Source organism: Cervus elaphus, chromosome 9, assembly GCF_910594005.1.
Source record: "Cervus elaphus chromosome 9, mCerEla1.1, whole genome shotgun sequence".
NCBI classification, from domain to species: domain Eukaryota; kingdom Metazoa; phylum Chordata; class Mammalia; order Artiodactyla; family Cervidae; genus Cervus; species Cervus elaphus.
The window spans coordinates 82,340,233-82,363,532 of NC_057823.1; the positions used below are offsets into that span (position 1 = coordinate 82,340,233).

General features: G+C 38.5%; 1 protein-coding gene across 3 annotated transcripts in view; it reads left to right on the top strand.

The window, feature by feature from the left end:
• ATG10 (autophagy related 10) overlaps window positions 1-23,300 on the top strand; it is a 248,954-nt gene that overhangs the window by 202,608 nt on the left and 23,046 nt on the right. Inside the window, exon 6 of one of the 3 annotated variants that reach the window (XM_043913534.1) lies at window positions 17,831-18,173. The exons of the other annotated variants lie outside the window; for them this stretch is intronic. Within the exon in view, the coding sequence (XP_043769469.1) occupies window positions 17,831-17,968 (138 nt within the window). The 3' untranslated portion in view covers window positions 17,969-18,173. Of the gene's footprint in view, window positions 1-17,830; window positions 18,174-23,300 lie in introns of those variants that run through there. 3 annotated transcript variants of the gene reach the window in all.

Sequence of the window (23,300 nt, forward strand, 5' to 3'; positions counted from 1 at the left end):
CTTGCTCTGCATGTAGTTTCATATTACTAGGACTACCTTTCAGACAAAACAGCAGAAGAAAAGCGAGAAGAAGTGGGGAAAAAATAATCCAGATATTCCCCCGTATCTTCAGACCACAGTGTCTCCTTTTCCCAGTTCCTCTGGCCAGAAACATGGATTTTGTTGTTGTTGTTGTTGTTTTGTTTGTTTCCAAGTTTTAGGCTGTCCAGGACTGTGGACAGTGTAGGTCCATGACTGGGGCCATCCATCGTTGGGGCAGGACTGTGAGAGAAGAAAGAAGATAAGAAAAAAAGTCACACTGATCTTCCCCACCCTCTTCAACTCACAGGGATCCCTTTTCTTAGCTGTCTGGCTAGTGTTTTTGTTTTTGCACACCACCACACTGGGCCACCCCTAGGTCAAAGCCAGGAGACATGAGAGGAAAAGCCAGGGAGCTCACTCCCATAGAAGTTCTTCTTCAAGTTTTGGCTTCTCTCTCCAACCTGCTACTACTGTTAACTTTTCAGAGTCCTAGAGTAGTTGCTTTTAAAAATTTTGTTTTTTTGGCTTTAGTCAAATGGAGAGATTGGCTGTAGTGGGCTTACTCCATCTTGGCTGGCACCAGAAGTATAGAGTCCTTATGTTTAAGTGCTATTTATATATTTTTCTCATACTGCTGTACTTTAAAAATCCAGTCTATAATTTTTGTCTTTAAACCAGCAAGTTTAATCTGTTTACTTTTATTGTGATGACTGATATGGTTCATTTTTTTCCTACATCTTATTTGTGCTTCTGTTTGTCTTTCTTTTTGTTTTCCTCCTATAGTATCCTTCTCATTTTAAAGAGTAATGTAACTTTTAGAAGATTCCTAATATTAAACTCTAAAATGGAGATAAAGGGCTCTAACTAGAGTGTTAGGGATTAATAAGAAAATATTTAACATATCTAACACAGGCCCAGGTACAGTAAATATAATTTAATAATATTACCTGTTTAAAAAAAAAAAAATATTACCTGTTATGTGTTCAGTAACAGAACAAATATAAATCATTGCTCTTCATGGAACTCTATTCAATGTTATGAGGCAGCCTGGATGGGAGGGGAGTTTAGGGGAGAATGGGTACATATATATATATGTATGTATATGTATCCCTTCTCTGGTTACCTGAAACTATCACAACATTGTTAATTGGCTATTCCCCAATACAAAATTAAAAGTTAAAAAAAAAAAATCCTGCTCTTATGAGGAGATCTACATCTACATCTAGTAGGGGAAACACCAATAAACAAAATAAATAGTAAACTACATAGTCTGATAGAAGATGAAAATTGCTATGGGAAAAGTATAACAGGGAAGGGGTTAGGGCGAACAGTGGGAAGGTAGAGTTGGCAGCTAGGAACTGGCAATTTCATTCCCTTCAGTATGAGAAATAGTACTGCTTTATTCTTTGCACATTTTAACTACATAGCATTTTGTATGTCATTTTGCAGGGCAAGTTAATATCTCTATTTTGTTTTTGTTCTCATTCATAGATTCAACAAATGTAGGCCCGATTTGTGCTAAACTCTGGTGTACAGTGAAGAGCAAAACTAGACCTGGCATCCCTGTGAAGTCTTTAGGGCTTTTTCTACATTATTTTTGTATTAGGTGAAGTCAATGATGCAAATGTCTTTATCTTTCATAATATTTCTTGAATTATGCTATATAACAGGATGCTTTAGTAATTGATAGTTTAGCAAGATAGACATGGTCCCTATTCTCATGAATCTTACAGTTATTTAATGGGAAGACAAATCTTTAAACAAAGAGCTGCCGCTTACTCTGGCTTTAGTATGGAGAAGATTGGAATGGAGCAAGACTGAGGCAGGAGACCAGTTAGGAGAAAGAACACATGATGGTGGCCTGGGTCGGGGTGGGGGTGTGGAGGTGTGTGGAGATAAAAAATTATTCTAGAGATAAGAAAGGAAGTTTTATTTTAGGAAGTGGAATTGACAATGTTGGGGAAATTGGGTATGGATGATGCCAGTCATAGAGGATGGATGGTGTGAATTCAGTTTTCAAGATCCTAGAAGTTTAAAGATCACGCATGATATCCAAGGGTCATGTCTCTGAATCCCATGAGAACACATCAGGACTATAAATGTGGAGTTGGAAGTTGTCAGCAATAAATAGTAATTGAAACCATGGGAATAGATGAGGCCACACAGCCTAATGTAAAATCAGAAGACAAAAATGGCCTAAGAGAGAATTCTGAAGTATACCATCATTTAAGAGACGAGTAGAAGACACCTATGAAAGGCAATGGCCAGAAGTGTAGGAGGGAACTCAGGAAATTCTGAGGCTCTAGAGCCTCGGGAGGAATGGCTTTCAGTTCTGTGAGCTAGTCGTATTCAAGGAAACCAGGTAAGAAGAGACTGAAATGCACCCATTGGATTCAGCAACATGGTAGTTTGTACTTGTGATGAGTAAAAAGATTATTATGAGTTGATACCTGAGTGGGGAGATGGGGAAGTAGACAGAGTTAATAATTCTTTCATTAATTGGGAGAGGAAGATAGGATGATTATTGGGAAGGAAAATGAAAGGGAAAGAGGGGTTTACTTTTCATTGTAGTTGATTTGTTTGTTTTTAAGATGGAAAGGACTTGAGTGTTTTAAAAACCCATAGGAAACAGCCAACAGAGAGACAGAATACAGAAGAGAGAGAATTTAGAGAGCAAAGTTCAGAAAACGTGGGGACGATGGAGGGACAAGAGATGGTTCTTCCTTTTAACAGAAGTAGAGAACAAGATATGGTAATGGATTCAGATGTATTTTTAGTTTGGCCAGAAAAAGATATTTTATGGTTTCTACATTTTCTATAACATTGGAAGCACATACATCTGCTGACAGGGGGGATTTCAGAGCTTTAGAAAGAAAGGAGATTTGACTTCCTTCCATGCGGATGGAAAAGTAGATTAGAGAAATAGGACAAAGAGGAGGTATGGAAGGTCCACTTGAGGTATGCCAAGTTATATAATCTTCCCAGACTGTGCTTGACAACTTGGAGCAAAGTGCAAAATAGAGTCATCCAGAATTGGGATTTTGCCAGATGTTAAAATAGGCAGTAGATAAGGTTGAGAATTTGGGTAAGCATGTGATTGAAGTGACATAGAATAGAGTCTAAGTTTAATAAAGAAAAGAGGAGGTGAGCTTATAGAAAATGTGGACCAGAGGTTCCTATGAGATCAAGGAAACTGAAATCTTAGGGATCTTCTAAGAGATCTGAAAAGATAGGATATTTTGGTCTGAGACTGGTTTTAGAGGAAGAATGACTCTTGGTGTTGATAAATTTCTCAGTGTGGCTGCTGGAGTGCTTAGCTGAAGTAAAAGTCAAGAAAGAGAAGTCAGAGTGTTGCATGGATCAGCCACATGGATATAAAGTCACCTTAGATGATGGCAGGACTTGAAGTAGAAGGAAAGACTGTGAATAAAATGCTAAACACTTAGGCTACATCAAGAAATGATGGCAATAAGAAGGGGGAACAAATATAGGAAAAACATTTAGGAACAGATAGAATATTCTGATGATAAAAAATTTGAGACAGTGGAGAAATTTTGAATTCTTTGTGGGTATTTGATGATATATAGAAATCGCTATTAATTTTTTTAGATGTCATAATATCATCATTAGTTTTTAGAGATATATACTGATATATTTTGGGCTTCCCCAATGGCTCAGTGGTAAAGAATCTGCCTGCCAATGCAGGAGATGTGGGTTCTATCCTTGGATTGGGAAGATCTCCTGGAGAAGGAAAAGGCAACTCACTCCAGTATTCTTGCCTGGGAAACCACATGGGCAGAGGAGCCTGGTGGGCTACAGTCCACGGGATCACAGAAGAGTCAGACATGACTTAGCGACTAAACAACAACTGAAATATTTGTGGAAGACGTGAAAGAGTGTCTGAGATTAGCTTCAAAATATTCTGGGTGTAGGGGACAGGGAGTGTTGAGTAGGTGGAGGTATAGATGAATCAATATTGTACAGGGTTTGTAACTGTTGAATCTAGGCAATGGTTATCAAAGATTCCCTTCATGATGCTCTCTGCTCTCTACATATTTGTGTGTTAGAATTTTTCCATAAAGTTTTTCTCCATAAAAATATCAAATATACAAACAAGACCAAAGCTTCCTAAAACAAAACAAACAAGTTCAAACACTTTCCATCACCCTCATAGTATTTAAAGGCACAAACAAAACTCCAAGAGATAACTCTATATAAATTGTTTATAGAGTTAAAATTACAAGAAATGTGCCTTATTTTTGTAGTCTTTATTTTGCTAGTAAAATTGGTATTCCCCTTGTTTATACACTTCAAAATTTCACAGAATTCATTTATATCCTCTTGAAACTTCCTTTTCTGGCTCATTTCTTGCTATTTTTTTCTGTACTTATAAAAGTTCTTTGACATGAATAACTCTGGTACTTTGGACATTTAAATGGTTTGCTTTTCCTTCATTCAATGACCCAGTATATGTTTCTTAATGAAATGTATATCAGATAATAAACATATAAGAACAAGGAAAAAATTAATAACAGCAATGGGGAAGAGGTAGAAGGTATTAGAACCTAATGGCGTGGGTATCACAGGAGCTGATTTTCTGAAAATATTTTCTTATTGAAGTATAACACACATTCACAAGCATACACAAATCAAATGTATACAGATCATTAATAATAATATAGTGATTCTGCCTGTGTAGCCACCATTCAACCGAGAAGTACATTCTAAAATCTCAGCAGACCCCCCCTCATACTTGCTCACAATCACTGTCTTTCCCTCCTCCATAAATGAAGCTGTTGTCTATGTTCTCAGCCCTTACATTAGTTTTGCCTGTTTTTTGAACTTTATATACATAGAATCATATACTATGTATTTTATTCTTTTAATTCTGGTTACTGAAGCAAAATATGTTTTTAAGATTCACCAATGTTGTTGCATATACCAGAGGTTTATTAATTTGCATTTCTATGTAGTACAGTATTTCACTGTATGACTATATTACAATTTACAGTATTTATCTTTCTACTGTTGGTGGGCATATGGGTGCCCACCTCATGATCATGTCTTTTGATACATATACATATGCATTTCTCTTGAGTATATATCAAGGATAAAATTGCTGGATCATGAGGTATGAATATGTTCAATTTCAGTAGGTTATACCAGTTTTCTAAAACTATTGAATAATCATAGACTCCCATCAGCAGCATAGGGATTTCAATTCCTCTATATTCTGACTGCTATTTGAAACTGTCAGTCTTTTAAATTTTAATCATTCTCGTGGATGTGTTTTGGTATTTCACTGTGGTTTGAATTTGATTTTCCTGATGATTAATGAGCTTAAAGCATTGTTTAATGAAGTATCAATTTAGGTCTATTGCCAATTTTTCCATTGGGTTGCCTGTCTTTTTCTTACTGATTTGTAGGAGTTTGTAATATATTTGAGGTATGACTCCCTTGGTGGACATATGTATAGCAAATAACTTCTCATACATAGTAGCCTGACTTTGGATTTCCTTACTGGTATCTTTTGATAACCAGAAGTTTTTAGTTTTATAATGTAATCTAATTTATGAATCTTTTCCTCTGTACTTTTTGTATGCTGTTTGAGCAAATTATCTACCCCAAGGTCATGATGATAGTCTATGTCTAGTGCTGTCCAATAACTTTTTGTGTGAGTGCTTAGTCCCTTCAATCATGTCTACAACTCTCTGTGACGCTATGGACCATGGCTTGCCAGGTTCCTCTGTCCATGGGATTCTCCAGGCAAGAATACTGGAGTGGGTTGCCATTTCCTTCTCCAAATCTGACCTGAGACGAGCCAAAATGAGATGTAAATGTTTACATCTGTACTGTCCAGTGCAATAGTCAGTAGCCACATGTTTCTACTGAGCCCTAGAAATGTGATTGGTGTGATTCAGGAAATAGATTTTAAATTTTATTTGACTTTAATAAATTTAAATAGCTTTTTAGCATTGTTAATTGGGCTATTGGGCACCTTTTTAATCTAGATGCTTTATTATTTTAATTTTCAGATTACTTTGGTGAGCCACTGGGAATTGGGTTTTGTTTATGGTATTAGGTATGAGTCAAATTTCATCTGTTTCTATATGAATATCCAAATGGAACTGCGCCATTTGTCAAAAAAATCATTCTTTTCGCACTGCTCTGTCATCTTGATTACTTGTCAATTTTCTGAATATGCATAGTCTGTTTCTGGATTTCTTTTTTGTTCCATTCACTTGTCTATCTTTATGTTAATACCATACTAACTTCATTACTGTAGATTTATGTTAAATATTAATATCCAGTAGAGAAAGTTGTCTAATCTCATTCTTTTTCTTAACTACACTTAGCTCATTTAATTTCCATTTAAACTTATAAGCAGCTTGTCAATTTCCACAAAATCATTCTGGGATTTTGGTACTAAATTGGATCTAGAGATTAATTTGAAAATATTAGAAAATTTTACAATAATGACTCTTCCTATTCATGAATATGGTTTATCTCTCCATTAATTTAGTTTAAGTTTTTTCTTTAATATTATTTTATAGCATTTATCAATCTGGCATAGCTTTGGTTGAATTGTCTTAGCTTCTTGCTTTGTCTAAGGCCTCTAGTACATTGTTGAATAGAAGTGATGATATAAGTATCTCATTCCCAATTTCTGAGGAAAAACTTTCAATATTTTAAATGTGAGGTTCATATTTGGTTTTATTGTAGATATTCTTTATCTGATTGAGGAAGTTTTCTCCTATTTCTAGTTTTCTCAGTGTTTTTGAAATGTTGATTTTTTTAAATCAAATTCTTTTCTGCATCTTTTGAGGTGATCAAATGATTTTTCTCTTTTACTCTGTAGTATAATAAATTATGGGCTTCCTCAATGGCTCAGTGGGTAAAGAATCTGCCTGCAGTGCAAGAGAGGTAGGTTCAATCCCTATGTCAGATAGATCCCCTGGAGAAGGAAATGGCAACCCACTCCAGTATTCTTGCCTGGAAAATCCCATGGACAGAGGAGCCTGGTGGGCTACAGTCCATGGGGTCACAAAGAGCCAGACATGACTTATCAACTAAGCACACATTGTAAATTACATTGATTGATTTTCAAGTGTTAAATCAATCTTACGTCCCTGGGGAAAAAAAAATCCAACTTGGTTTTAATACACTGTCCTTTTAATATGTTGCTGGATTTATTTTTGTTAATATTTAGCTTAGTACATTTTCACCCATATTCATAAAAGAAATTGATCTATAGTTTTTCTTTCTTATAATATTCTGTCAGTTTTAGATATTGAGCATATGTTATCCTCATAAAATGTTTCAGAAAGGGATCTTATTTTCTGCTGTCTTGAGGAGTTTATATTATGTTGGTGTTATTTTTTTCTTTAAATGTTTGGGAGAATTAATCAGTAAAGCCATCTGGGTCTGGAGTTTTCTTCATGGTAAACTTTTTAATAATAGATTTGATTTTTTAGTAACAGGATACCACCCAGCTATCCGTCTCATTGTGGCTTCCTTGAAGGTCATCTTTCTTTTATTCTGGATATTTCCAGGATTAACTTCTTGGTTTTTAACTATTATATATCTATGTGTTATACTCTGTATGTGTATCTTCCTTGAGATTTATGGCTCCTTTTGAATCAGTGGCTTGATGTTTTTCATTGGTCTTTGAAATTTCTTGGGCATCTCTTCTGCCTTAAGCTCTCTATTACCTCTTGTGACCCCAGTTACAGGTGTTTAGACCTCCTCGTCATGTCTCATATCTGGTAGGCTCTTTCCCTCCTCACCTTTGTTTCTCAGTGCTTCTTTCTGGATTTTCTCCCCTCTGACCTGTCTTCCAGTTTCATCTATGTAAGTCTGCTCTGAAAGCCTTTCATTGAATTCTTAATTTGAGTTATAGTATTTTCAGATCTAGCATTTTAATTTAATTCATTAAAAAAACTCAGTTCCCTACCAAAATGCTCAAGCTTGTCTTAAATGCATTAACAGAAGTCTAAAGACAATGTCTGCTAATTCCTGGTTCATGTGGGTTGTTTCTATTGTCTGTTTTTTCCCTTGGGTTTTTGTCAAGTCTTTTCATTTATGTATTTAATAGTTTCTCTTTGTTAGGAGCCAGACGTTGTGCATATAAAAAATTTCCAGGGGTAATTTAAGTCTCTCTGAAATGTTATTTTTCTCCAGAGAGGATTTATTTCTTCTTTAGGCAGGACACTAGCAATTTCTGCTCACATTGATCCTGCTAAGGATTGAGATGTTTCGAGGTTGGGTTTTAGTTGCTGTAAGGGCTGATCTGTTTTCAATATCCTTACTTTTGAAGTGTAATCCTTCCAAATCTCTTTCAAAATCTTTTTGTGCTCACCAGGGCCCCTCTTCCTTGGTAGATCCTGACCTTTCAGAATTAGCAGTTACAAAGGAAAAGGCAACTCCAAATGCCAGGCTCTCTTCGCTGAGCTTCCTTCTTCTCCAGATTCTTTGTCCTACAATCCCAAATCTTTGATGCCTTCAAACAGATGTTGCTAAACTTTTTTCCACCTTGCCTAGTTCCTAGTGGAAACCTTACTGGACCCAGAACTCATCTCAACTGGGGCTTTTGAAGAAGATTGGGAGGAGGAAACTGTTTGGAGTTGACAGTGGGGAAGGATCACCCCTGTCCTACCTCCAGGCGCTGAGTTTCTATTTGAGAGGGCTGCAAGGGCAAGAGACCTCAGAGATTGTCAGATTTTTAGTCAGGGCAAGAGTTAAAGGAATTACACTGAGGGGAAGCTAAAGAAGTTGGAGAGTTTGGAGGAGGGGAGGGTTAATATAAAAGTGGTTTTTTTGGGTTGTTTTTTTACTTTAGGATAGGTTGGTTGAACTAGATGACATCTAAGTTTCCATGTAATTTGAAATTCTAGATTCTATTAAATGAGTTGGGCTTCCATTTAGGTTAATTTAGAAGTTTAATTAGAACTTAAAATTTCTCCTATAGAGATAAGGAGGCTTATCATCATAAAGAAAACTTCCAAGTTTTAATTTGAGCACGGTAATTCCCAGTTGTAAACTGCTTAACTAGCTTCTTTCTGTAGTGCGCAATGGGATTCTAAAATCTGAAGTCCAAAGGGAACCAGTTGCAATATTATCTGCTAGGAATTTACTATTCTATGGATGATTGTGTAGTATACATTTACAGAAACATCCTCATTTCTTTTTATCTTATACTGTATTATGATTTTGTTGTTTCTTATATATAGTGTACAGGTTCTGGATGGTTCTTTGTTCAAGATGTAAGTGTCTTCACTCACCTAACCTCTCCTGGGTCCTCATACTCTTTCTTTGATCCTTTTTCTCCCCTAACTCTGTTTACCACTGTTCCCTCCAAGCCATACTTTACACTATGCTGTCTAGAATTTCTCTTCCTTGGGGGCAAAAGCTTCCAACATTCTCAGCCTTTTCACTGAACATTCCTTTCAGCTGTTTTCCTTAACTAAATCTTGGCTTTCTCAAGAGCATCCTGCTTCTCCTACAGCCTTCTCTTTCCTACGTATCTTAGACTGTCCTTTTGGCTCGTGACTCCTTCATCCTCATGTGAAATTTCCAGCTCCTTTCAGGTCAGGGCTGATGCCATCTATCCTCTTGATTGCTCTGATGTGCCACTTCCTAGGACTGCCCCTCATTCACATTCTCCTGCTCAAGCAGTCTCTCGACCTTACTGAGTCCTTTAGCTCATTCACCTCTCCACTTCTTGCTGTTAACCACCGCTACACCTTAGTATTCTCACATCTCTCCAGATCCAGTGTAGGTTCCATGGCCCAGGTCAGTAACCATGCTCCTTCAAGCTTTTTATTATTTTGTATCTCTCTCACGTTGTGCCCACATCTCTGTGGGGAAAAGTCACACAAACACATTGCCAAGGCTCACTTCAAATTGATGACCCCAAATCTCAAAAGGAGAATGGAGAACAGCCACCCCTCTAGTAAATTCCATTCCTCAAGGGCACTGTTTCACAGCTTTTCCTCTCACAGCTCAGCTCCTCTTCCCCACTCTTACCTCACAGTGAGAATATAGATCAGGAGAGAGCCCCCCCATCTTCTCAGCATCAGTGCCTGAGCCTGCTGACACCTGCACCCACTCCCTCTGCCTTAACTCCTGTCACCGTGGAGAAGTGGATCTGCCTCTTCCCAACACTAACCCCTACCTGGGTCCTAAACCCTCTGCCTTCTCAAGGATGTGACGCCTGCAGTAAAGCCCTTTTCCTCTGGCATCATCATGTGCCCCTGCCTCAGGGTCCTTCCCATTGCTGTACCAGTGTGTTTGTTTTCACCCATCTTGAGCAACTTTCTCTTCAAAGATTATGAACAAGCAATTCAAAGATAGGCACACACAAGCATGTTAAATATTTGAAAAGATGCTCACACTCACTCAGAAAAAGAGTAAAGTAAATTAAAACTATACTGAAAGGACATTCTTAACCTACCATATTAGCAGAGAGAGAAAAATTTGAAAACATAAGAAGAAGAAGAGTATGGGGGAAAGGGTGTTTTCACACTGTGAAAAGTGGGAGCAAATAGGTACTACCTCAGTGGAGGTTGGGGCTTCCCTGGTGGCCCAGATAGTAAAGAATCTGCCTGCAATGCAGGAGACCTGGGTTCGATCCCTGGGTTGGAAAGATACCCTGGAGAAGGCAATGGCCACACACTCCTGTATTTTTGCCTGGAGAATTCCAGGGACAGAAGAGCCTGGTGGGCTACAGTCCATGGGGTTGCAAAGATCAGACACAACTGAACAACCAACACCTTCACACTTTTCAATGGAGATCAATCTGACAATATCTTAAAAAAAATTACCAAATGCATATGCCCTTTGACCAACAACCCCACTTCTGGAGCTCATTCTGTGTTAGCCCTAAAATTGTTAGAGCACTTCCAGGACTTTTTGGGCCTTCTGAGTCTCCATTCTCTTCCTAAGTTGGTTCTACCCAGTTCCATGTCTTTAAGTACCATTTATACACCAGTGACTCTAAAGTCAGACCTTCAACTCAAGAGACTCCTGTGTACTCCAGACTAGCTCATCTCAACAACCTCTACATGATATTTTGATGGTATCTCACACTTAAGATGCATCAAAAAGGATTGATTTTTCCTCCTCCCTAAAAACACTCCCCATTTCACCAAACCTTTTTAACTTCAAGCAATGATTTCACTACCCTCCCTGTTTCTCAGGCTAAGAAAACCAGTGTGCATGCATGCTCAGTCACTAGTTGTATCTGACTCTTTGCACCCCATGCACTGTAGACTGTCAGGCTCCTCTGTCCATGGGCTTTTCCAGGCAAGAATACCGGAGTGGGTTGCCATTTCCTTCTCCAAGGAAACCAACAACATATTTGATTTCAGTTAACCCTGCACTTCTGGCCCCTATTTCTTGACTTTATTCCATTTTTAACTTCTTTTTTGGAGAAGGGAATGGCAACCCACTCCAGTATTCTTGCCTGGAGAATCCCATGGACAGAGGAGCCTGGCAGGCTACAGTCCACGGAGTCACAAGAGTCGGACACGACTTAGTGACTAAACCACCAACTTCTTTGAAGTTGAAGATATTAACTTTGCTTCTCACTCTTCCAATTTCTGTTTTAAACTTCATCCTTGGACTTGAGACAGATTACCATTTTCCAGGCTGAGAGTTTGGTTTCTCCTGTCCATGGCACTGGCTTCTCATCTCTCCCTGCCTTGGCTGCATCCACCTACCTATCCCAGTCCTACCTGGTAACCTTCTTTCCTCTGGCCACCACCTTGCTTCAGGTCTTTGGGGAAAACTCAGAGGATACCAACCAGAGTCTTAAGTGACTGATATGGAAAACTTAGAATGCCAATGTATTAATTTATAAATATGTGTTGTAATTGCCATGTGAATGGGAAAGCTAGTGTCAGCTGATAAGCATTGAAAAAGATTATTGGAAGCCACCTTATAATAAGAATAATATCTAACGAGCCTGGAACCTCAGCAAAGGAGAGTTAGATGATTTTAAAGGCAACATCTAGCCTCGTGTGGCCAGTTGCACCATGCATGTTTCTGCCAACTATACCAGTCACTTTGTCATCTGGTCTAATAGGATGTAGGATTCATGAGAATAGAGTCTGTATCTTTCATTCTCACCATTAATTAAATCCAATATCTAACCCACAGATGGATGTGCCCAGAATTTCCTATTCTGGTTGGTGCTATATGAGCACTGCCAAACTCTGCTCTCTGTTTTCCATTTTCCCCTGATCCTTGCTAATTCTCTGTCTTCTGTTGATACAGTCTTTCTGGATCATTCAGATAAGAGTTGTGCTTTCTCCACTTTGGGCCTTAGATACTGTCTTTTAAGGTATGTGTGCCTGCTCAGTCATGTCTAGCTGTTTTTGACCCCATGGACTGTAGCCCTCCAGGCTTCTCTGTCCATGGGATTAACCTAGCAAGAATACTGGAGTGGGTTGCTATTTCCTTCTCCCGGGGATCTTCCCAACTCAGGAATGGAACCCATGCCTCCTGCAGCTCCTGCATTGACAGGCAAATTCTTTACCACTGAGCCACCTGGGAAGCCCTGTTTTTTAAGGTAACTTTTGTACAAATTTAATTCCAAATATTTAGGATTGATTTTATGAGTTTAATTATGAGTTTCTGCCTCACTGTCACCTAAACTACACATTGGTTTAATTGTGCATCAGAAGCTGGAAGCATATCTGTTCATACCCATGGATTTCCACCCAGTAGTCTTTGAACACTGCTTCATAATCCACAGATATTTAAATATGAATGCCTTATGATATTTCTAAAAATGTAACTAATCTTCAAGAATACTGATTTACCACCAAAAAGAATGTGCCACAAAATCTGAAGGCATTGAGAGTATAGTTGACTTTTTTGATAGGTAAAACTTGAACAAAAAAAAAAGGTATGATAATGAGCTAAATGTATGATATTTTGTAAGCTTGATAAGGATAATTTGGTAGAAGCAGATGAAGACTTCTAATTTACAGAAGCTTTGCAGTTGCATTGTTGTTGCAACAATTATAATTGGGTTCCAATTATAATTATTATGATTAGACTAATGAGATTCACTTTTTAATATGAAAAAAATTTATTCAAGAGTTGTTCTCACCCTTCATGTGTTAAGAATCTGAGTAAAAGCATCACTGTCTACATGTGCCAGTGCTGTGTTGTACCTAAGAAGATAATCGGCCCCTTGGAGCTGAGGTAATTGCTCAGACCAGGCTATAGCTTTTCTAAAGCCTTCTGCAGGCAAGTGTATCTCTCAAGGTGGAGGGGCTCCCTCATCAGATGGCAGTCAACACCGTCAAAGTCCCTGCAGGGAACCAAATGCAAACTAGCAGCCAAGGGATTGCACACAGGACCATCTTCCTCTGTTCAGAGGACGAGGACCAGGTGTCTTTCATTCTCCACAGCGTTCACAATACCTAGCCAAGCGCCTCATGTATTAGAGGCTCTGACATTTTTTATTTGTTGTTCATTGCAGTATAACAGGTCATCCCACAATATAGTGGCTTAAAACATTTGTTACCTTCCAGTTTCTGTGGGCCAGAGAAAACAGCATGGTTTATGTAGGTCCTGTGGTCCTGAATCTGTCCAAGATTCAGGTGGTTCCAAGGCTCGACTAGGAAGGGTCTGCTTTGTATTCACTGCCGTGATAGTTGGCAGGACTGTTTCTCACAGGCTGTTGGATGGAGGCCTCCCTCTTATCCTTGCCACATGGGTCTCTCCATAGAGCACCTTACAATATGGCAGCTTGCTCCATCAGAGCTAGGAGATGAAAGGGCAAGAGAAGGAGAACTAGTACTATAGAGGCCGGAACCTTTTGTAGCCTGTTCATGGAGATGATAGTCCCTCACTTTGGCCACAAGCTATTTGTTAGAAACAAGTGACTATATCCAGCCCACATGCGGGGAGAGGGGACTACACAGGGAATGGATCCCAGGAGATAAGGATTACTGAGCTATTTTAGAAGGCTGCCTACCAGACCTTGAGGTGTTTAAATGAGGACATTCTCAGGAAAAGAATTTTAATTTTCATTTATCCTTTTAAAAAATTGAATTAAATATGCCGTATTTATTCAGAAACATTCATTTTTTTCTGAAGCAAAAAACAGAGGTTAATACCATTAAGTAGAGTACCTGTATTGACCATATTTTAAAAATATTTCCAGATTGTTACATTGTAATAAATAATGACCTTCTGAGAATTCACAGACCCAAATACAAGGGAATGTATTGCAGCAGGCTTAATCAATGTTTAGTGATGATGGAATGTAAAATCGAAAAGCCAAGGATAGAAATCAAATTGCCTTTCTGCAGAAAGATCCTCAACAATTGAAAAACTGCTCTATAAAACTCAAGAACAGCTTGATGATTTAGAAAATAGAAACTGCAGAAATATTCTGTAGATCCTAGTTATGTCCCCACTGCTTATTAGCTTGTCTGTTTGAGAGCAAAGAGGAAAGGCGACCAAAAGAGATTCAAATTAGTGAATTTTGCTCTGGCCCTGAGCCACACTGGCTTAAGACTATTAATTTTAAGTATACCCTGGACTAAAAATAAATCTTCTGCCCTTTTATTTTCAAGTAACTTTCTTCCTTCATATCCACCAGAACACAGACACGTATTAGTAATCTATATCCAGACTTATTCGATGGACTCTTTAATGAATGGAGTTTGATGTTCTGATATGGTAAAAATTATTCATTATAGCCACAGTAATGTTATTGTTTTAAAATAACATAATCAAATTAGTCACCTCAGCAACTTGTACAACTTCAAGAATGCTAATTGGATATGTATAGAATAGTAGATCAATGACAGACTGGCAACACTTCAGCAAAAGCCACTTCTAGATACTTAACCTATGACCAGGAAATGTCTTAGCCTACCAATAGATTATTTTAAAATGTCTAGCCAATAAAACTCATACTATTAAGAGTTTCCATTAGATTTATTTCATTATATTTATTTATTTATTTTCTTACAACTATAAAAATGAAGATGGTACCAGCAACTACATTCTCTTTTTATTTGAAATCCATCTCACAGAAGCAAAATGCTTAACCCTTCAACAAGAATGGTTAGATCTGGAGTTAAATTGTAACAGTCATGGGCTTTGCAGTTAGACAGGCATCAGTCTCTGCCTATTTCCCTGATAGCTGTGTGACCTTGAGTAAGTTACGTAGCTTCCCTGGAAACTCACTGTCTTCCAATATAAAATGGGAGAAATGATCATGATGATTATGGTGATGATGATAATGATCATAGCTAATGAGTTAAGTGCTTGTTCTGTACCAGGCATTGTTATTTTATATGCATTAGTTCATTTACCTTCACAGAAACCCTATGGGGTATAAATGCAGTTCTTATTCCATCCATGTCCTGTCATACACATATATATGAATTCTTTCAGTCTTTCCATTACATGGTGATTTTACCATTTTCAATGTTTCTGCCCTTAACCCAGAACTATAATCACAGATTTTGCGTAGACTCTCTAACTCTCTTCTAGTGAAAGAGGGAAATTCCTTGTGGAAAGTTTATAGTCCAACAGGTTATTAGGGGCTGTTTTTGCTTTCTGTACCACGGTGGTTCTCTTCTGCTACAGGTTCTCAATGCTCTTTTCTCCACTGCTGATACTGTTTATTACACTGACTTCTTTCGTGTGAATAACTTTGAATTCACATGTTTTCTTTTCACCTTTGGAGCACATGTGCATGTGTACAGAATGACCATTGCTGTCATAGCTTGCTTGTATTAAAGAATTCAGTTGTTTTCTATATTCAGAAGGGAATAGTGGAGAAAGACCCATTAATCACAGGAATGTGTCAGTTTCTTCCATCTCCTATTTACTATCCAGATCTGGGGCTTTTTTACATGAATCCAGAGTCTGTGCTTTTTCTAATATGTAGTTAACAATCTGACTGACACGTTCTTTATAGTACCACAATAATTCCGTCCATTACATCACTTAATTTATGGGAGTGCTAACACCAAAATCGATAAACATTATTTCTGAAATGTCAAGAGTGTTAATGGTGTGATTAAAAAAGAAAAAGATTCTAAAAATCTCTCTGCACAGAATCCTTTGATATACTGTTGTTGAGGCATACCTACCCAAAGCTGCGATATGGAAGACTTAAATCATTAAGACTCTGTCAACTTTAAAAATGTGTGTGAGAAGCTATTTTTAGCCACACGAATCTCTTGTGCCATATTGTGGAATTCTGTTAGCAGAGAAAGGGAGAGACTATATGTCTCAGAGAAGATTGTCTCAGGTTGTTTTGAGACATATCAACAGTTGCTAAGGAACCGTCGCTAATGCTTCTGGGAAATTCTGTAATATTTCACTTAGAAATTGGGAGAAATTTTTATAGAGCAAAGCTTCTTAGACAAGGAAAGCATATGAAGGGTGATATTAGGGAACAGCTTCAAACTGGAAAAAAGTATTTTAAAGTTTCCTAGAAGATTGAGTTTAAATGGGGTTTCTCAGCACCATATAATCACCTCTTACAGAATCCTGGAAGCTTTCATTTACATCTGATTTTAGAACAAGTAGCATTTTAAAATCTGGTCACATTTCAGTTTATTTTCCATGATTGATGTTTTAAAATGGAGATTAGCACTTCTTTTCACACAGAGAATTAATTAGCATGCCAGGGTGGTGGTTCCACTGATTCTCTCCTCTTTTACTAAAAGGCTATATTAATAGTAAGCATTTAATAGGCACTGACTGTTTACTAGGTTCTGCAGAGACACAGTCTTGGCATGAAATAGTTTTAAAACCCAAAGAGTCCTCTCTGATTAGCTCTGGCATTGTTGATAGTGAAGAGACTTTCAGCGGCCACTTTCACAGAAGCTTATGTTGCTGGAGGAGTCAGGCTAGCAGCCTAACAATCAGCTCTGTGCACCATCCCAGTGAGGACGGTTGGGCTAGTCACTTGCCACATCTCAGCATCCTATCATCTGTGGTCTGCCTAGCTCCATATAGGAAGATTACTTTTAGACAAGCTGGCTTTAACTGTACCACTGTTTGGTTTACATGCTTTATTACTTCTGGACTTATTAGAATCTGAAGCAATGACAGAAATGAAGCAATAATTCATTTTTTTCTTTTTCTTTCTCATTCATTCACAAACATTAAATGAACACCTATTAAAGGCAAGGAGATATGGTTAGTGTTGGGGTTAGGACACATTTAATACACTGTCCTTGTCTTCAAAGAACTTATATTCTGGTGAGGAGATAATTCTACAAACAAGCAATTGCAAAACAATAGGATAAGAGTCACCAAAAGAGTGTAAGGAGCTGGGGAAGGAACAAGTGCAGTTTTTCTGCCTGGGCAAAGTCTCCTGGATGGAGTTAAATAGGAGGATGTTCATCGTACACTCGGGGAAGGGGGTGAGAGGGAGCGAGCAGCGTACACAGGGTCCCACAGGTGTGAACAGGAAACAGGCTTCCATCAGCCCTTGATGCTGGTGCTTGGGGCCCCACGAGTGGATTGGGAACAGAGCAGGAGAGTGCGCAGGGGCCCTCCCAGCGAAGGCTTGTTCTTTCAACACAGCAAACCCTCCTTTTTTTTGGTTAGAAGACTTCTGCAGTGGGTCAATAATAAAAGGGATGGAGGAGAATGTGTAAGGTTGGGAAGGAAATGATATTAGAGAGAAATAATAGGAGAGAAAATATATGACTTGGTGAAGGAGTGGGGGTGGGAGTACTGGCTGAGGAGATAAATATATGACTCGACCTTCCCCCAGCACACAGAACTTCCTCCTGTCATCTTCTCCATCTTTCTACAGCCCTCTACGTGCTCCATGCTGCTTCACTGCTCCAGGCCTCTGCTTCTGTGGTTCTCTCTGGAACACTTTCCCACCTGGCCTCGCCTCTCAGAGCTAGCATGGCTTGTCCTTTTGATGCCTCTGCAGTTCTCTATTTAGGCTACCACCTGGAAACTGTTCAAAGAGGTAGCTCTCCTACTTAAGTACAGCCTCTTCCACAGTAGGGCCTATGGTTTATTTTTATTTGTGTAACATGCATAAGCAAGGTATAAGCTTTGTGTAAATAAGAGCTTATAAATGTTCACCGATGTACACCCGTGGCTGATTCATGTCAATGTATGGCAAAAGCCACCACATTATTGTAAAGTAATTAGCCTCCAATTAAAATAAATTAATTAATTAAAAAAATAAATGTTCACTGATGTGAACTGGTCTGATAGAGTTTTTCTTTAAACTACTATGTGTATTTTTTTGCCTTCAGATTGCAGATCAGATACCAAGTGCAGTAATAATTTAGAAACACCCAGGTGTCAGATAATCACAGGGACAGGGCAACCCAGGCAATATGTCTTGGTGTTGCCACTTGTCTTATGTCTGTTCACTCAGGTTCTTCTAACATCCAGAGAAGGAAAAAGTCAGCAGCATCAGGCCATTTGACTGGACTCAGAATCCACAGTCTAGAGCTGGTTCAAGAACTTGATGCGGGCAATGTAAGATACAGACATGCAAAAATGTAGATATAAACAAATAAAATTAATGCCAGCAGCAAACAAATGCTAAGTATCAAATGAGTGATTCAGACTGTTATGTGCTAGAGGACTGACGAGGAGATGCAGAAGGCCAATAGCCCTTGATATACAGTCAGCATATTCAGCATAGTGCTGAGTCTTAAGCCCTAACTTTGCACGCCAATCAGAATATTCACTAAAGAAATGTTTTGCTGGTCTTTTAGTGCATCTGTTAGCAGAGAAGCTTATATCAGAGTTGTATTAAAGGTCATGCTTGAAGTAGGCCAAAATGTGACATTGAAAAGTACTTTTCTTTCTACATTAGAAAGCAGAAGCTATCAGAGAAGACTTATTGTTTGACTAGTACCCTCTCTCCAGGTTTATAGAAAGTGTCACAGTATTCTTGATGATTCTGTGCTTATTTTAGCTGAATCCGTCTAGTCAGACAAATCACTGGCCATCACAAAATCCATAATACAAACAATGGCATGGAGCATGTTTTGTTGCAAAGGTAAAATTTCCTTGGATGTATGGAGGAAAACTCAGAATTATTAATACTAGACACCTACCCTAAGATCAACCCATTAAATACCTTACACAGTTGACCCTTGAATGACACAGGGTTAATTTATGCATAATTTACAGTGGGCCCTCTGTGTCTACAGCTGCTCCACATCCATGGCTTCAACCAACCATGAACCATGTAATAGTGTTTACTGTTGAAAAGTATCCACATGTAAATGGACCCATGCAATTCACACCCACACTGTTCAAGAGTCAACTGCATATGGAGTCATGATAAATATCTGACACTAGTTTTCTTCTGATGTGGCAAGACAGGATCTAGTTAGTGATGCCTCAACATCCCAATTTAGGACTAAAACTAAACAGAGTTCTTATCACAGGGAAAAAAATTACTTTGTTTTTGTTTCTTTGTATCTATATGAAATGATGAATGTTAACCAAATTTATTATGGCAATCATTTCACAATATGTGGAAGTCTAGTCATGACACCTTAAACTTATACAGAGCCATATGTCACTTACATCTCATTAAAACTGGGGGAAAAAGAATGCAAGAAAATAAATGATAAACAGTATAACATACTGATGAAGACTATTTGATTTACGGGACTTCCCTGGTACGGTAGATAAAAATCCACCTGCCAATGCAGGGGACATGGGTTCAATCCCTGGTCCGGGAAGATTCCACATGATGAAAAGCAATGAAGTCTATGCTCCACAGCTACTGACCCCTCACTCTAAAACCCATGAGCCACAACTCCTGAAACCCTTGTGCTGCAGCTCCTGAAGCCCATGTGCCTCGAGCCCATGCTCCCCAACAAGAGAAGCCACCGCAATGAGAAACCTGTGCAGTGCAACAAAGAATAACTCCCACTTACTGCAACTAGAGAAAGCCCGCACACAGCAACAGAGACCAGCACAACCAAAAATTACTTAATTAAAAGAAAAGTAATGTTTAAAAAAAAGTGACTTAGTGCCAAACTGCTTAGGTTCCAATGCTGGATTTTCTAAATTAGTTGTGAAACCTGATTCTCTCTGTGCCTCAGTTTCCTCATCAGTAAAATGATGACAATAGTAGTACATACTTCATGGAGTTGTTACACGGATCAAATAAAGTAATAAGTAGAACATGTTTAGAATAGATTGTAGCACATAGTATGCCATCACACAATAAATGTTAGCTATTATTGTTATTAATGATTTTATCTCAAGTTGGTGCTAAGCATAATCTCTCTCAAGTCATCCAACAAATTAAAAATAACATCACTATGTGCCTAGTATGGGACATAATCTCAGATAACAAATACCACTATACTTATAGAGAAATAAATTCATGGTATTTTACCATCCAACAATCCGTGTGGGGTGGGTCATCTGTCAGTGATTATCACTTTATGGAAATCTATAACTGGGATAAATAGCAGCCCACGTGGGCTCTAGGAGGCAGAAGATGTTCTTCAGAATTTCAGAGCACTTCAACTGTGGATTGCATGGGAATGGGTGGAGCTGGACATGCCAGGGTAACAATCAGGACACATTGTTCTTTCAGGCTTCTAAGAAAACAGAGTATCATGCTTAAGAAATTTTGTCGCCTCATGTCTGATACAGTCCAAAGAATAGCATTATAATTTGTATGCCACCTACTTGATTTTAACGAGGCATTTGAGTATTATAAGCATGTTGGTAGGTTAGAAAATTCTGTGAAAACAGTCTGTGTGGGGAAGTTTATAAGCCACATTTGTTTACTCTGCTAGGAAATGATGCTGAGAGTTATAGATGCAGACAGAGATAGCAGATGCATTTACAGTGACTAATAGCACCAAAGAAGGCTGCACACATTTACCATTACTGTCTGCTTTTTTTTTTTTAATGTGTTTTTTGTTTGTTTGTTTTAAGATGCCCTTTGTTGCCTTCAAAGATTTTGATTCGTGTATTAACATGAAGGTTAGGTCAGATAAGAATGCATCTAATCTATGCCGTATGTAGATGGCAAAAGCCAACTATTATTTGGAATATAAACAACCTTATTACATATTGTCTGCATGCCAATAACTACACACAGGTGTCTCACAGTCAGAATGATGAATAGCAGTGGTTGGGTTGGTTTGCTAAGTTGTGCATCACTTTGGTCATGTTATCAATCCCCAAGCAGAGAAAGATACTCTGAAATTTCTCTGGATCACCCTTGAAAGTTAGAGAAACTTTTCATCATCTCAGTGGCATCATCTTTTGCAATCAATCAGCAATAACCACCAAATAGAGATTTAGTGGTGGTGGTGTGTAAAAGGCACAGTGATAGACAGCATTGTTTGGGAAAGAAAAATCAATAGCATGGTCTCCTTTACCACAGATGGGGCGATAATGCACAGAATTAATCAATAATAATAAGTTATATAGTAAGATAACTCTTAAGAGGTGCTACAAGCAGTATATGAAAAAGTGCCAGATCACTGATAGAGATATAAGAAGAAAGTTTGTTCATTGTGAGCTGAAATGGTTCTGAAAAGACTTCTTGAAAAGAGAAAGATAGAGATGGAGGTGGAGATCAAGATGGGGAGAGAGAGAGAAAGAGAGGTGAAGGATTGTTCTAGGTAGGGAATACCAGCACAGACACGAGGAAGCATAAAGTATACTGAGATTAGAAAGCAAACCCAACTGACAGTATAAACTACCTGAAGAGCCAGGTTACCAAAACTAGGAATTGCATACATTTGAGAATATGCAGTAGCAGGTCACGATGTAAGAGGACACGAGATAACTATGGGTATCTAGAATATGTACAGCAGAAGGACCTTTGTCATCTTGCTTTGCTATTTATTTAGAGCTTAGAATATTCACTGGGGTGTGGTAGGTGCTCAATGAGGGCTTTACCCTTGTCTGTGATTAGGGTACCCTGAGAGAAGATAAGCCTAGAAAAACAGTCTGATGCCAGTTTGCAGGGAAACTGAATAGAGAGAGGACCGTGCATTCAAACTTTACCATATAGGTTTGGATTTTTTTTTTTAACCCAAGGGTCACAAATCCCCAGGCTTCAGGATATATCATAGGCAAAAGCCTGTGCATTATCCTAAGGTCTCTAGCTCTTATCGGATATTGAAGGACATTCATTCCCCCCTCCAAATTAAGCTTCCCTTAATAAGTAACGGGTAATAAGGAATGGTTTTGTGCAAGTGTGACGTAAAACTGTTCATTGGGATGAGGATTCAGGTATCTGTGCAGGGTGAGGGATAAACCAGAGAGATGGGAGCTGAGGACACCAGCAGGAAGCTGCGGCAGGCTGGAGGGGAAGAGGTGTCTGTGAGCTGAAGTGTCTGTCAGGTGTCTGTCAGCCCCATGCGGGGTGGGGGTATGGACAGTCTTCGAGGAGGTAGAGGGGAGAAGAGATGTTTGAAAGGACAGCTGTGCTTTGGGGAATACTGATGAAACATTCGTGGAGAAGCTGGGGAAATGGGAGGTAGTGAAGTTCAAATCAGTTTCCAAAGAAATCAATCAATTAGCATTTGTTTATTCAAGCCTCTTGAGTCTTTCCCGTGTTGATGTAAGGCTTTCATGTAAGAACTCTATTCCTGTCATGGTGAGAACTTAGACTTTCCTTGCAAGACCTAGTTGGAAAGATGTATTAAAAATAAGGACATTAGTGAATCGTGAACTCCCAACTCATATGAATGCTGAAATTCAGATAGTTTCTTTCTGGATTACCTGGTTTGACATTCCAGTCAAATTCATGGAAGCCGAAATGTCTTCAAATATTTTGGGTACCTCTGTTGTTGAAGGTATTTAGTTGACCGGTTGGATAACTAAGCCCTTTTGCTCTCTTAATGTTACACACTCCAAAGTCAAGAGACTTCAAATTTTGTAGGTGTTTTAGAAATAGACAAGTCCCTCATTGTCTCAGTTCAAATTATTTTGGGTTGATCATATTTAATGAGAGAATATTAGAATTCTGAAAAATAACATATTCCAGCTGACCATGCAGTAAAACAAACAAAAATTGTACTTTACCCTGAGATAATATGAAGGCCTTAGGAGAAGGTTCATATTTAATCTTCATCACCTGAGTCAGTAAGGAAAATAAACCTCCTGGGCTCTAAGTTAACTCCCACCCAACTGTTTGTCCTTCAGCACATCTGGGAGGCAGAGGTCACGAGGGACCTATGGAAAGGAGACACTGTCTTCAAAGATGAAAGCACTTTTGCTTCCCATGCAGATTTCAAGTCAATTCAGCTGCCGTAAGTAGC